At 46.8% G+C, this 16,237-nt stretch overlaps 1 protein-coding gene across 17 annotated transcripts in view; it reads left to right on the forward strand.

Moving 5' to 3' along the window:
- AGAP1 (ArfGAP with GTPase domain, ankyrin repeat and PH domain 1) overlaps positions 1 to 16,237 on the forward strand; it is a 559,287-nt gene that overhangs the window by 464,403 nt on the left and 78,647 nt on the right. For 8 of the 17 annotated variants that reach the window (XM_070618668.1, XM_070618665.1, XM_070618663.1 and 5 more), the window contains one exon: positions 1,838 to 1,915. The exons of the other annotated variants lie outside the window; for them this stretch is intronic. In XM_070618668.1, coding sequence (XP_070474769.1) covers positions 1,838 to 1,915 — 78 coding nt within the window. The remainder of the gene's footprint in view (positions 1 to 1,837; positions 1,916 to 16,237) is intronic. 17 annotated transcript variants of the gene reach the window in all.

Genomic DNA, 16,237 nt, shown 5'->3' on the forward strand with positions numbered 1-16,237 from the left:
ACCCATATACCCTAGAAGGGCCTCGGTCGCCATCTTTAAATGCCTACTAGTTTAGAGATTACTTTTCTTCTTAAATTATTTTGTTGGTTTTCAGACTACAAAGTAATTCCTGGGTGTTTAGTTATAGCTTAACTTTTTCTCGTTTTAAATCAGGTGACAACTAAGTTACAGCTATTTCTTACTCTCGTCATTAATATAAAGCTTGCGTCCTGAAGATACAGTACTGTTTCACAATTGCGTTTGCTTCCCTAAGTGTCCCTGTTCCTCGCATCGATTTTATATTGTCCCTCCTAACAAACCCAATATGCAGAGAAGCGTTTGAGATTCACGTGAGCAGCAGAACTTCTCAGGGGGGACGTGGGCATCACCCTGGGTCATTCTGTGGCCCCCAGAACTAGGCATGCACAGACCTACGCCGCACTGTTTGAGGTTGAGTATTTTGGCTCCAGCACTGAGCAGGGAAGAACAGCCAACCCATCCTAAGTCAGGAGTTGACCCTTGACTGTGCGTGCCTTGTTTCTACATCAGTCTGTGAACCAAAGGGTCAATGTGGCTTCCTTCTGTGAGCCTCAGACACACCTGTGGAAGCACAAACACCTGCCTTCCCCAGGTGAGCGAACGGTTATCCAAAGAGAGCCTAATGGGAGGTTTGACCGGTTCCTCTTTCTGTTTGTGGAAGTTAAGAGAGACGACAGATGGGCTGGTCGTGCCTCTTCTTCGGGAAAATGGGTGACTGTGGCGTCACTGCCTATGCTGACGTGGGTGCCCATGGGGCAACCCCGTCCAGCCGGCCCGTGGATCTGTGGCTGTGTCTTCAGCCCCATTTGCCTGAAGACTTGCTCAGATAGAGCCATGCTATTTAACTGGTAGCTGTGAAACCTCTCCTGAAGGGCTGACAGGAAGCGACCTATTAGCCACAGGTGTCCACATGCCTGAGTCGATGGTTGGGAGGGTGGGGGCCCAAAGAGATGAGAATGCGTCCCTGGAGAAGAGTGTCCTTGGAGGTGGGGTTCCCGTCTCACCCCACACAGTCCCTGCACACACTGTGAGCAGAGGGCATGCTACACCCATGTTAACTGGGTTCTGCGTTTCACTTCCTCTGGGGGTAGCTTGGTATCCATCTTTTTTCTTGGATGCTTTCTTCAGTGAGCTGAGAGCTTAAGGAGGCTGTGCTCTCTGGGTTCCTGGGAGCTCCAGGCAAAGCCTCCAGCATCCTCCCTCTGGGAAGGAGCATGGACTCCGCCCTTCAGCCACAGCAACGGTGCTAGAGTTTTGCTGGTGTAGGTTACTGTCCAGATCCAAATATGTCTGGGAGGAAAAAGCCTTGGTTTTTTAACAGTTCTGGTTATTACAGACCTACCTTCTGCAGCACACACATGATCTGCCAATCACCAGAATCTCTTTGGATTTGACATGCTGCCAATGTTTTGCCAAATCAAAGGGCTTATGGCTGCTGGCATCACAGCTCCTTCAAAAGATGTCACCAACCCCCAAGGAAAAGACCAGCTTTGCACTGTTGTGAGCAGCCACGTGTCACACCCAGCAGGGTGGGCTAAAGGGATGCATGGACTTCCTTGCCTGGGCATTTGTTTGATTTTGTGCAAACCTAATGACGCTGGCTGGCACGCCTCCGCCGTTCCTGAGTTCTGTGCTAACAGCGGGGCAGCCGGGGTCCCGCCGGCTGGCCCCGAGCGCCCACGTGCCTCTCGGGAACCGACGGCTCCGAGGTGACCTCATGTGCTACTTTGACATTTCTTTTCTCCCCTTTTCATTTGTATTTTTTTTCCTTTTTGTTTTCTCTCTTTCCCCCCCACCCCTTTCTGCTCTCGGGATGCAGCCAAACGCAAAGCATGGAAACTAAACCGTGTTGGTAGCCTGCGAAATATATACAGCAGCAGCAGCACCAACACTGAAGGTAACGCCACACATTCCCCTCTCCCCACCCCCGCCCGCCGTCCGTCCGTCCTTCCTTCCTTCCTCTCCAATGCAGAAATGGAAATGTGATTCGCCCAAAGCCGCATGCACCCTTATTGTGTTTGCAGAGTCATTCCTGTGGTCTTTTCATCTTTTTGTTTGTGTGTTTTGTTTTACCATTCATGTTCCTTTCAGCTTACTTAAATTTTGACCTTTCCCTTCCGTCGTAGAGTAGCGATGTTTAAATTACTTCAGGAACCTATTTTCTCCTCTTTTTTCTTTTCCTTTATACATGTGGGCACTCAATGTAATATTTCCCAAGTTATTACAGTTTTTAAAAGTGTTAGTATCAGGTGTAATGATCTGTAGCCAAATACAATAGTGTGCCGTGACATTTAAGTAAGAGTCTTAATTTGTTTTGTGGAAGCATTCTCCATAATACTCTCTGCAGCTCTAATCCAGAGGCAGCCAGGCCCGGGTCATTTGCATGGGCTGCTATTGCTTGTAAATTCAGTGTATTGTTGTGTTTCTAAAGGTCGTCTGGTGCCAGAGTTCACAAATTGACTTGCATTGCTTTTTCCACCGAAGACAGCCGGCATTGCTTTTGTATAATAGCAGATGGAGTTTTCCCCCACCTTCATTTGAACAACACAATTATAAATTGCCTCTTTTTTTTTATGATTACAAATGTCAAGGGTCAGAATTATTTTGATGCCAGGCAAAGGAAAACCACCACCATCAGCCCAAGCACTCGTAAGGGAGGCTGGCGTACAATCCGTGTGATGCAAAATAGGTCACAATCCAGCGATCTTGGTATAATAGGGGGACATTTTTTTTCAGTTAAGTGCAAGCCAAATGGGTCAAGTAATCACAAGCTCGTGCCCTAACACTAATTGACTTATTTGGGGATGATTATAACTGTAATATTTTTCTTAATGTCACTGTTTTCTGGGCTGTTGATTTTAGCGATTGCCAAGCAGTGGCATTAAATCTCTTGTAAATTTTAAATTGCACGCGATTTCTGTAAACAAGTCCCCTCTCTTCACATCCCGATCATTAACCTTTCCTGATTTATATCACATCCTTTTTTTCTTCCTTTCACAATTACTCCTGTCTGGTCGCTGAAAGCCCTGCTCTCAGCCAGAAAAAAAAAAAAATGAATCTGGAAAACAAAACTACATTTTCACGATGGCTTGTTAAAGACCTGTTTTTAATCATAATTTTCTTTTCATTCCTCAAGGGGAAACTGTCGTCTGTTAAGGTACCAATGGAGCCTGACCCCCTTGGTGTCTTCTTTCAAAGTGTTCACTCAAGAAAGACAAAATGAAAGAGAAAAATAAGAGGATTTTAGCAACACTCACATGCAATAGCATTTTTTTGGTTGTACTTTAAAGAGTATTAAATATACTCATTCACTGCTTTTTAATGTTAGTTTTTCAACTTAGGGTGAAGATCGTTTCTGTTCCCTCTGTCCTTATCAAATATGTTTTTCTTTCGTGTGTGTGTGCATTTGTCACAACAAATTTGTTTGTTGACTTTTGGCCCTAAAAGAGAAGAGACGTGATGTCCGGTGTTATGTGGGGTTGCATACAAAGTTGGGGGCAAGAAGGAGGCACACACTTTGGCTCCTTAACCTTGAGGGCAGACAGCTCCCCCTCAGACTCACTCATGGAGCCTTCCTGGAGACCCCGGTGGGCTGCAGCTCACAACAGGTGTGACGATTTGCAGAAGTGGGGACTGGTCAGCCTCGGCCAATCAGGTAACCTGCGGCGTCTGCCCTGGGTGATGGGTGATGCTAGCTGCTCTCTGAAATCCACAAATACCGGTTAACCAGTTAGAGTTGGGGTCCCTCAGCCGACTGCCAGCAGCTACTAAAGGCAGCCCTGGGGAGATTGGAGTCAAGAATGGCCCCAAAACCACTTCTCCCTCACGTCTTCTTGTACTCCTGTTCGGTGTTCAGTTACATTTATGAATTTTCAATTAAGCAACGTGATCTTTCTTCATTTACTTTGGGTTTCGTTTAAGATGAAGATCTGTGCATACAAAGTCGATTCATATGGCTTTTAGTTGTATATTACTGAATTCATATAATTATATAAAATAAATTCTCAAAATGCCTTTCTGATTTCCAGTCTTTGGATGTCTCTAACATGATCCTGTATGAAAATTCATATCCTGAACATTCTAACTTTTGTTCTAACCTGAGGCCTTGAGTGTTATACTAAATGGACCCATCTCCAAGTGGGGTACTCTGTAAAGTGTGCTACTTGAGTAGTTTATTTAGTTGTACCCACAAAACACAAAACTCCAGTTGACTCCAGTGTTTCCTGTGGAGAGAGCTGGAACTTGAGTTTTAGGAGTAAGAGGAGGGCCCTGCTGTGAGCCAGGCACTGTCCAAGCTGCGTGTCCACGCATTGGTGTGGTCCTCAGCACAGCCCAGAGGAAGGGTGTCCGCACCCCACTTTCCAAATCTGGAGAGTGCAGCTCAGACATTATGGGACTTGCCTGCGTCTCAGGTTGGTGAGAGAAGGGCAGGAGCAAGATTTGAACCCGATGGTCTCGTTCCAAAGCCCTTTTTCTCTTAAGTCCACTCTGTTCTGGTCCCAGGACTGCACTATCTCATTTAATCTTCGTAGTCCCCTGCCAGGTAGGTATTATGCTACAGAAATTGGGGTTTAGTCAAGTCAAGTGATTTTCTGCAGGACACATAGCTAGCATGTTGGACATATGCCCAGCTCTCCCAACTCCAGAACCTGTTCTCGGATCCTCATGGTCAATGTCAGCGTGGATGTAAACAAGTTAGAACTAATTAGAGAAACACACATACAAGCTTAGAAAACAAAAATAATTCTCTTCTGCTTTTGTCTGTCCATTAGGGCAACTTATCTCTGAAACCTAGATGGAAACCTAATTTGTATATATTTTATCGTACTAATTTTCAAATCTTTGTTACTTTATAAAAATTAAACTCTTCCCCAAGGTTGGTGAAATTTGAGTTCCTTCAACAAGAATGCAACTTTAATTTTTCGATCTCAGAAGCCTGTAAAGTGGAAGGTATATTCACGATGTGATTCTCCCCTTTATAGCTTCTAACCCAAGGGAAAAACAAATCTCAACACCAAGGGGCTGAGGCTCCACTTGGGAATGTCAGCTCCATGATGGACTTTTTTCTGTGAAAGAACACAGAGAACTAGCAGGAGGGGGGACCTCGTGTAGAAGGAAACACGGAAGGGAGGCCTGTTGGCTTGTTCGGAGCGGCAGCCCAGGGCGCATTATGGAGTCCATGGGCTTGTCCTTGGGCCTCACCTTGCCCTGCACAGCTGGAGACAGACCAGGTTATCATCCACGTTGAGCTGGGTGAAGATGTGGACTCTTTCAGGGGTGTTTAAGCTCCCTTTGCTCTTATGGAAGCAAGCACTATCTTGTCTTGATAAAGCATAAAATAGGGAAAAGAGAGATGTATTGGGAAATAAAGGTCGTTTCTTGGGGTGCCAGGCCCACCTGCGTTATATGAGCTGAACAGGCCACTTTACACTGTAGATGACGCTTACACCCAAGTACTCGCCAGGTTCAGCGTTAGCCCGAAGTCCCAGTGCAGCCCTGTCTGTCGAGGTCCATTTCTGTGCATCTGGAACTTGCGCCAGAGACAACCTGTGAAACCCATTTGGAATGCCTCCCTGCGGCCACAGCTGCACAAGAGAATGGACTCAGAGGTCCCCAGACACTGTGGTCCCAAACAGGCCCTGCCGTGGAGAAAAACAAGTCTCCTGTTGGAGAACATGGGTGGCAGACACTCTGCGTGCCTCAGACCTGTATCAGTGCCCCACACGCCCTTCCTCCACTGGACAGGCAAGATGGTCCCTGTTCCTGTGAGCACACGTGAGCAGCACTTCTAAATGGCAGGCCTCAGTCAGTGGCCTCTCTCTCCACCACGCGGTGTTCATAGTCGCAGTTCTGAGATGTCCACCTCATTCGAGTTGAGTTAAATTACAGGCACATGCTTACACACTCACAAGTCGCAGTGATGAGCCTGCCCGGGTCTCGGGTTCCTGCCGTGGCACACCATGACCTGTGCTGGGTCTGGGCAGACAGAGAGGGGAAAGGCTGATGGTCAGCCCAGGGGATGTCAGACAAAGATCTGATGCAGAGTGAGGGAGGATAAGTTCCGAATGAGGCCTGGGTGCCCTGCGGGTTTAGTGGAGAGCGAAGCTACATTCAATTTAGGGGTTCAGGAAAGGCTTCATGATCTATGGGACTTGACAGGACCCCTGTGACCACAGCGCTGAGAAATTTCCTGGCATCCTGTCCTGTAACTCCCTGGCAATCCCTGAGGGAGATCACATCCTCCACATTTTACAAAAGGAGAAACCGAGACACAGAGAAGGGCAGTCAGGAGCGCCAGGAAAGCACAGTGGCATGTGGAGACCAGGCTGGGCATTGGGGTCGGAGCCACAGGCTGAAGCCCGGATGTGGGCTCAGCAACGAGCACGGAGTACTCTTGGGCTTCAGCGGAGAGGTGTGGATGCCCCGTGGGGCCGTGACACTCAGCAGACAGCCGTCACCACGGGTGGGGGACAAAGGCTGCTCTGCCCTAGCAGGTGTGACAGTCGTGCTGTCCTTCTGAAGGACTCCCTGCAGTGTCTAGTCCACCCCGAGATGTCCCAGCAGCGTTCCCAAGGCTCCGCGTGCCCGTGGGGCCCACCCTCTGAGGCTGCCTTCCACACTCAGGCGGCGTTTTTCTTCTTCTAAATCATTGCACATGCTGTCAAACTTGGATTCTGGATCAGAAATTCTGCACACCTTGTGTTTGTGAGCGGCAGTATAGACAGTGGTTTTGAGCCCAGACCCTTGAACCAGATAGAATTGGTCCAATTCTTGCACCTCCATTTCTTAGCTCGAACCTTGGGTCATGGACGTGCCCTCTCTGTACCTCGATTTCCCCCTCTGTCAACTGGGGAGATGACGCCCGCTGCACAGGTTGGGAGGAGTCAGTGAGTTAACATAGATAGAGGCGCGGAACACAGCGCCCACACCCACTGCTCTCCTTGCCTAATGTCAGGAGTGCCACAAATTGTCATTCAAAGAAAATTCAAATGCTTGAGCATCATTTGCATAGCAAGGAGCAGAAATTCGACAAGAAGTGTTTTCCTGAAAGTGCAAGAGGAACTTTAAAATCAAGCTTCTTTTTTTCCCAGACTTTTAAAACTAGCTTTCCCAGTCCCATTTACCATGCTCCTCAAAAGAATCATCAGATGTGGAAATTTGGCTCTGGAATCAGACATGCCTGGATCCGCTCCCAGCCCTGCCACTTCCCAGCTGTGCGAATTTGGATGACTTACCGCTTAGTTTTCTTTCTCTAAAATGGAGACCATAAAACCTACCTCGAAGGATAATTGAAAAAGAAATTAAGTGAAGCCAACGACGCCCTTCCTGCAGAGCTGGGCACATGGCAAGGGTGACCACGGTGGTTGCTGTTAAATTGTTGTAAAGACTTAATTAATAGGAAAATAACTCCAAGACCACACTCTGTGTGGAGTATCCACGGAACCATCTTTAGGCCTTGAAGGTATCCGTTTAGGGCAGAATCAGCCAAAGCAGGCCCCGGCCGGTGATGAATGGCACAGGTTAAGAACTCATGCAGATAATTTCAGATTTGAGAAGCCCTTTCATGGGAAACAACTCAGAATTGACGTTTTGGGGAAAGAAGCAAGATGGCTTGCTTTTCCAGCCCTCGACTTAAGGATGACGGTTTGACGGTCATCAGAGCATCCAGCAGCACTTGGAGAGAAGACCTGTGGGCGGTGAAGGGCTCCGAGGGGGGTCTGATGAACCCACATGCCCGTCTCGATTCCCACCCTCAACTCTGAGGAGAGGAAGAAGCTCTGGGCCCACCCAGCATGGCAGAGCCCACATGTCCGTCTCAGGAGAGTGGGGACTCTGAAAAGTGATGCATACTCTAAGTTAGTGTGAGTAACGTGGTAAACGGACAGAGGACTGCTTAGTAACTAGATAAATTACAACAGAGGCCTCTGGTTTTTCTTTCTCAACCAAAAGCTTGGTCCTTGGGCTTTCAGGGGCTGCCTGGATCGTGAGCAAGAGCCAGCAAACATGTGAACACATCCACTCTCTGCATCCTGAAAGGTTTTCAGTTTGGGATCCGATTATTCTTTTCAAGAGCGTTGTTTTAGGCGCTCTCCTTCATTTAAGCAATGCGTGGCGCCCTGCGGTCTGGAATCCAGAGCTAACAGAATGGAGTTTCTTGATGCCTGGCTCTCAGACTGCTCTCCCAGCTCCTTCGAGTGTGTTCTGAAAATAAAAACCTTTGCACTTCCTGAGAATGCCCCGTGACAACAGTTAGCAGTAAGCATTCCTAACTTTGTGACCTCCCTCTGGGGACTCGCTTCTTCACAGAATTAATTCTGCTCTTCTCCTGAATTAAGCCGCAGTCCGACACCTCTGTTGGACTCTGGGCTAAACAAAGATGTTTGCCAAATTCAGAGCTTGCAGAAATATTTACCTGAGAACCATGAACTGCATGTGTTTATAATGACCAGAAGTAACGACTTTTTGCTTTTTGTTTAAAATTAACTTCTCAAATGGGAGGAGGGATTGTTCTTATATATATTATTTTTTTTGCCATGGGTCTTGGTTCTGCACAATCCTGGACCATATTCTTCAGGCTTTCCTTCACATTTATCTTTTCCTAAAAAATGGGAGAAATATTGAAAATAAATAAAAATGAACTTTTTATATTATGGTGGGTTTGGGCTGAAATCTTAAATATGTGTGGTTTTCATCATAATTGAGTAAAATATCTAAACCACATGCCTACTTAATATATGCTTTGAAAGCAGAAATGTTGATTTTATAAAACGTATGGCTCAAAAAAATTAGCATAAAACCCTGGGCTCTTTATGCCATAGCCTTGCATTATCTCATAGATTGCAGTAGACCCAGAGATGGGGCAAATAGCAGATACGTTCCATCTCAGTTTCCAGGTTTGGTAAACTGATAGTGGCTACCTGGAGAATTGTGTTAGGCAGGATTCTGAGGCTGCATCAGGCTCTTGGGAATCAGGAAGTTCTTTCCTGGCAAAACAAGGGGAGGGACCACACGCCTTTGTCATCCCAGCCCAGCCTGGCACTTCCCTTGTAGATAAAGCTGAGATCAAAGGGTGAAATGGTCTGCTCATGGGCTCCCAGTGAGTAGATGGCAGAGCAAGAAAGACAGGAGAGTGGACCCCCAAACCTGAAGGACATGAAGAAAAGACAGCGTGGAGCTTCAGGCAGAAAGTGCGAGAAACCCGTTGCTAATACACCCTTGTTAATGAGAAGAAATGACTTGGCCAAAGGTTTCAGTTGCCGTTGACATATTCATCGGGGTCCTGTGGTGGATCCTAAGACAAACGTCCTTAAAACTCTAACAACAGAAGTCAGAAGTGGAGAGGATGGCTGTTTCCGGGCCAGCCTTGGCTATCTCACTGTCAGGTCATTTTTAAACGGTGACCCCCTGGACACCTCTGGGCTATACGGATCCTGGACTCATATGGGCCCCCTGTGCAAGTGAACATGTCTGTCCTCCATACTAAACATTCGTCTCTGCACAGTTTAGATGATGCATTTTCATCACGTTTGTCATTAAATATGTCAAGAAGGACGCTTGGCCTCATGGCTAGGACTGGTCCTCAGGGGTCTGGGTTCCAGGTGTGTGGGGGAGCCGGGAGAATGGACTCAGATTCCTCATCCAGCCAATGAGCACCTTGGAGTGAGCAACCTGTACAGACACGTGGAGCCCTTCTAAATTCAGAAGAGAAACAAATCTGCTCGGTGTCATTGTCCGTGTTGCCCCAGCATCTCACAGACCTCTTGGAGCCATGGTGCCTCGGTTGGGCCCAAGCGCCCACATCCTCTTGGTCTTTGCAGAAGCACAGTGCCACCATTCCATCCCCTGAATCCACCAGTGAACCACAGGTGCGCCTCTGTCCGGCTCTCCTCCCCTTTCACCCGCTGCCCCCAAAGGCCTCCTTGTCAGATGTCTCCTGCTCCAAACAACTTCCCAACGTACAACAGTGGCAGCTGCTTTAGGCTCTTTAACCCTTTGTCTGCTAGGATTCCGCAAAAATAATTGATGACTGATTGGCCCATTAACCTTTAAAAAAAAAAAAAGTTTGACAGCCCAGCCTTGTGTAATGAGAAGGGATTCCTTGTGAAATCAGCGCGATGGCTGTGTTGCTTGCCCCTGAGGAGGCGAAATTAGCCCCGTGGGGCCTCGTCTGCATAGAAACTGGACGCAATTAGTGTAATATCCGGTGTTATTAATGTCGTTTGGAATAATTGGGCAGGTTGATTTCGACAGGTTCATGGTGCTAAAATACTATTATAGTGGACCCTTCCACAGCTAACCGTTAAACACGGAAAACTGTTTAATTCCCTGTGAGCCCAATCACAAAACTTTATGAAACAGCTCAGCCCTGGAATGTCACGCTGGGAAACAACGCCATTCTTTATTTCAGGCTTGGGGCGTGGTGGCGCTTTGAGTTTTCATTGTCGAGGGGCTGGGGGATCGCGTTGTGCTGATCACGTGTGCATCTAAACACTAAGGAACACGCCTGTAGCGTGGATGTCATCAGGACTTTCTGCGTCCGGAATTCTGGCTTTACAGAATGAACGAAGCATAAGCCACCGTCCTCGTCGCTAAGAATAGGTTGGTATGAGTGAAATGGACAGCAACGGCACGTTCTCACCGTCCGAGGCTCATGCTTCACGTTTTCGGTGAGGGTGACAATGAAGAATATGGCCCAGTCTGTCTTTTCTGACTGGTTGGCCTCATGCTGCCCATTATTGTTTTTGTCGTTGTTTATCTAGTTGCTGATAACGGGAATGGCGTCGCAGTGTCACTCCATGATGTGGTGGAATCCCGGTCCATCGGTGATCTGAGTAAGGCCGTGTCATGGGATGGCAGTTCTTCTGTGAACCTGGGGAGGACCGGGTTCATGTTCTGTCGTACAGAAGAAGGGAAAATATTGGGGTCCAGAAGTCTCCTAGCTGTTTCCTTAGTGAGTGGGAATAGTCCCTGCAACGATACAGAAGTGGAAGCCAGCATTCGCGGTAGAGGTTTACCGGGTACTGAGCTCATAAGATGAGCAGTCATCACATTGGAGCTTCCCACCAGGCATAGGTCCCTTCTCCGCTAGATTAGTCAGGACTGAGTTTGGAAGTGACAGAAGCCCGATTTAAAGAGGTTTCGGCAGACTGGGAGAATAGGTTGGCTCATGCAACCAAGTGGAGGGCAGACAGCTAGAGGTGGCTGCAGGAATGCCTGCCCCCAGGAACCTCCCATCCCTGCTTCGCTCTGCTGGTCAGCAGCATCCTCACCTGTCCACAGGTCATGGCCTGGGTAGCAGAGGTTTCCCCTCCTCTGGAGGGGGCAAAGCCACCTGCACCTGTAGGCTGTGTCTTGACAGATCCCAGATAAGAGGAGAAGGGACCCCAACTCACATATGAAAACCTGGAGGACACTTGATCTTGTGTCCCCTACTAGAACAGATCTGAGTGGCCAAGAGCATCACATGCTCTGACTGTCCTGGTGTAGAGGGGACCATCCCTCCTCCCATGCTGGGCAGTCACTGGCCACAGAGCCGGATACCTAGGAAGATGGCAGCTGGAAAGTCCCTGGCTCATGACTACCACATTATGGCACCGTGTCACAGGAACCTTGATGACAACAGTAGAAAGGCTTTCCAATAGCCAGTCCTCACATCCCTCAACATCCTCCAGATAATGACCCGTTAAAAAGAAATACGATGCTAGTGACAAGCTGGTTAGAGATTTCTGGGAAAACTACTTTTAAAAGATCCACCACCTTGATCCTGATATCAGGAGTAAGGGAAAATAACAGAAAGAGTCACTGGGAAGTGGGGAGACCCTTCCAGCTCCCATTAGACACCCTAGGGGAGCTTTTTTTTTTTTTTGGTGAGGAAGATCAGCCCTGAGCTGACACCTGTTGCCAGTCCTCCTCTTTTTGCTTGAGCAAGATTGTCCCTGAGCTAATATCCATGCCAGTCTTTCTCTATTTTGTTATGTTGATTGCCATCACAGCATGGCTTGATGAGCCGTGTAGGTCCACACCCAGGACCCAAACCCATGAACCCCAGGCCACCAAAGCAGAGCACAGTGAACTTAACCCCTACCCCACTGGGTCAGCCTCGTGCTTTTTTTTTTAATGTTAGTTTGTTTTTAAGAAATGGAGAAAGAGTGCTGCTGGTCACTTTAAGAGAGGAAAATAAGTGAGATAACATCTGTAAAGTCCTAGCATTTTTCCTGACACAGAATTGGAGCCCGGTAGTATATTTGTATTTATTATTCCATGCAATAGATTCATTACAAAGAAAACTAAGTATTCCTTCATGAAGTGATATGTAACGTAATTAAAAATGCAATTGCTCTATAATCCTTGTTTTCTTTTTTAGTCTTGGCAGGCAGACAAGTCCTCTAGCAGATAGGATTCAGTTCTGAAATTTTCACTGTGTCTTAGGTATTCACATGTTACCCACCATCAAAAAAAAAAGCCACACAAAGACAGGATCCTGGTGAACGCATGATATGCTGAGCATGAGCTGGATTCCATTCGGTGATGGTAGTGTAGATTGCTTCTAGACTCATGCACAGATCTTAGGCCCTTCCTCAGGAAGTGAGGCCTGCCAGCTGCCCGGCTCCTTATAAAGACATCTTTGCCAGAGTCTGAAATCTTAAAGAAGGCTCAGTAGCACCCTGGTGGGACTGCATCTGCACTGAGACAACATGGGGGGTTCCCTATCTTCTCCACGGTGGGCTGGACCCCGCTCCAGGTAGCCCAGGTGTTAGCAGTCGCAGTTGAGCAAGGAGCCCCATCAGTGTGGCCCACCTGGGAGAGGCTGGCTCAGGTCAAAGGCGCCACTGCCTCTCTGATTGGGAGCCATGGCGGGACCCTGCATGGACAAGACTGGAGGGGCATCTTCTGCCTCTGCTGGGGTCAGGCTGAGCCATTCAGTCAATACACGAAAATTCCCCAAACAACTGGTGATCAGTGTCCCCGAGCTCTTGCTCAGACTGAATAGCCTTGCATACAAGTCCCAGTGTTCGTACCTGTCCTGTCACTGAATCCCTTCTCTGTATGTGCCCCATACACCTTAAAAACAGGCAACACGCACACGGATTGTCACAGTGATTATGGAACTTAGGATTGTACCACACTTTGTCACTGAAGTATTGGCTGTGTGTGTCTGGATGCACGTCTTCATTATTTCGGTAATTGTGTGCCTTTCCAGGTCACAGTCATCCCATAGGACGCCCTGTCTAAAAGGAAAACTGTCCCAGATGGGTCGGATTGCAGGTGTTTGTGCAGTTGGTTCTTAATTGGGACATGAAACTTAGTTGTGCCTTCCAGGGTCCTTCAGGCCTGTTCTTTGGGCTCCCCTTTCCAATCCAATCCAATGCCTTTCCTTGGAAGCTGGGGTCCACTAGACTCGAGTCACAGGATGTCCTGCATCCCTTTGCTCTTTGCTCCGTTGAGCCTTATGGGCATTTCATCATGATCAGCAGACCCAGCCAGGGTTTCATCTTCCAGGAGAGGAGGTGTGAAACCGCGCCGGCCACTCTCACACTCTTTGGTTTGATCTATCGCCTCGAAACGCAATGTGGGGTCCTCTCTTTACCACCTGTGACTGCAGGTGCCAAGTGGTCCTTGACGTTGTGGCTTTTAGGAAATTGTCTGCCTTATTCACAATTCTTTGTAGCTCTCTTTCCCTACCTCACTGATGGAGAGAAATATGTTTGTAAACAGATGTATTTGAAGATGATGTCTGTTTGATCATAGTCTACAGAAGTACAGTTAACATTTCATTATATTGGTCTTCTGTCTTGCCCATTTACTAACTGCTGTTATTTCTCATAATTTATAGATTATTTGGGATCTCCAATGTAAATAATCACATAGCCTGTGAAAGATGATTCCGTGTCTTTATCTTTCCAGTCCTTAGACCGTTTATTCCCCTGTGTTGTCTTACTGCACTGGTGTTTAGGGTTGAGCGAAGGCTGATACGGTGGGCATCTTTGCCTGGAGTACCCTTAACTGATGTGAAATGATTGCTTCTCACATTTCATCCTTAAGAATTATGATGCTCTGGGTTTGGAGAGGTACTCTTTGTCCAAGATAAGGGGGCTCCCTTCTATTCCTAGTTTGATAAGAGATTTAATCTTATTTATTTTTCTTATTAACTTTTTTTCCCCCTCTTCTGGTTGGCAAGTTATCCACTCTGCTTCTTTTCTTATAAAGGTTAACTCTGATATTTTACCAAAACCTGAAGTTACTTCTTAACTCCCCTGTGGAATGGTTGAAAGTCCTACAACATCTTAACTCCGGTGTCCTCACCTCCACTTATTTCTCTGATATTTTGTACCTTCCCCACATTCGACATTATTATGAGTAGTATTTGATATCATTTTTGTTTAGATGTATCTATGTATTTATCTATTCATTGCTCACCAACCCTGCTAGCTCTAAGCCTCTTTCTAGAATCTTCTGAAGTGTATCTTTTGGTGGTTCCTTTAGTGAAGGTCTATTGATAATGAGCTGTTGCCATTTTTTTGTATGAAAAATATCTTTATTCCGCTCTTGTTCTTGAAAGAGCGTTTTCCTGGATCCCAGTTCTAGACTGACATTATTTTTTCTCAGGACTTTGTGGATATTATTCCTCTATCTTGAAGCTTTGTTGCTCTTGAGAAATCTGTCATCCTTGTGACTAGCATTTGTTTAAGAGCAGTCTGCCTTTTCTTGCTTCACATTCTTAAGAGCCTCTCTTTGTCTTCAGTTTTCCAGTTTCGTAGACTCATGGTATGGTTCTCCTTGTCATAAGCCCTCTTGGTAAAGGTTGTGTTTCCTGTATCTAGACCTCCACATCATTCAACAGTCCTATAAAATTCTCAGTGTTTGGCTGGCGGTTAGGCGTGTGTTATACCCTGCGACTCTTCTCTACGCCTCATCATTTCTTTCATATCGTCCACCCTCCTTGTTGTCTCTTCTGCATTTTAACTAGTTTCTCCAGATCTGTCCTCCTGCTCAACAGTTCTCACCCAGCTCCTCTTTTAACCCATCCGTGGAGGGTTTTGTTTTTTTTAACAATGATTTTTGGAATTTCCAAAAGATCTAGCATTTTTTCTGATCTGTCCCGGTCAATTTCCATGGTCTCCTTTTGCTTGAAAATTTAGGAGATTTTATTTTTTTATTTCTTTAAACAATTCACCCATGGTTATTTTAAATTCTGTGTCTGTAATTCTTTGATCTAAGTCCTCTGTCCTGTTTCCTGTGTGTTTGGTGTCTTTGGTTTGGGTTCATATATGGTTGATCTTTGCCTGTGGAATGCTTTTGTTCTGAGAAGGTGCCAGAAGCCAAGGGGGCTTTGCAGACCCAGAGCCCCTGTAGCTCCGTTCTTTCCAGGATTGCTGGATGTGGGACTCAGGTTTCTCTCTCCCACCTTATTGTGACCTTATTCATTTTGCCACCAAAAGGGTTCATCCCTTAGGATAGTCTTCACTTATGCAGGCATTCAGCGCTTAGTGCTCACAGTTCTGGTTTCAACTCATGGGTTTGATTTGGATGGGGAGAGAGAGGGTGGGCTTAGGGCTTGGAGATTCCACCTTCCTGCAGTTCCAAGAATGCAATAAGAAGTATGTTTTGTAGGGAAGGTCCTTCCACATATCTTGTCTGCCATATTGTGGGGCAGTCTGGTTGGCAGGAAAGGCTGGCCCACACCACACACAGCCCTGGAAGCCAAGCCCAGGCCAATGGAGAAGTGCTCACGTGTTGGTGCAGGGGGCAATAGTGCAAATCTGTTGCACGGTAAACTCTGAGCGATGTGTTCATTCTGAGCCAGAGCCAGTGAAACAGGCGAGGGCTGAAAGTAGAAGGAAATGGAGAGAAAGGTACAGATTGGGGGATATGTCTAAGCAATGTTATAACTGATTAGATGGCAGTGGGAAGAGGGAGAGGGTGGAATCTGGGTGATTTTGAAGTTTTATGACTAGAAATAGCATTGTAACTGTTAACAGAAATAGCAAAACTCAAAAAGGAGCATTTGACGATTATGGCAGATCTATTTTATGCATTTAAATTTGATGTGAGGACAAAATATTCAAAGAGTATCTGTGGGCATTTAAAAATCCCAAAATGATTGGGTTTTGGGTTCAGAAATACAGATTTGATGATTGACCACGTGTATTGGAAGTGACTGTCTAAGGTTTGGAAGTAAATGAACACTTGGAGGTGGTGAGGGGGTCTGGAGGACCAT

Source organism: Equus przewalskii, chromosome 5, assembly GCF_037783145.1.
Source record: "Equus przewalskii isolate Varuska chromosome 5, EquPr2, whole genome shotgun sequence".
Taxonomy (NCBI): domain Eukaryota; kingdom Metazoa; phylum Chordata; class Mammalia; order Perissodactyla; family Equidae; genus Equus; species Equus przewalskii.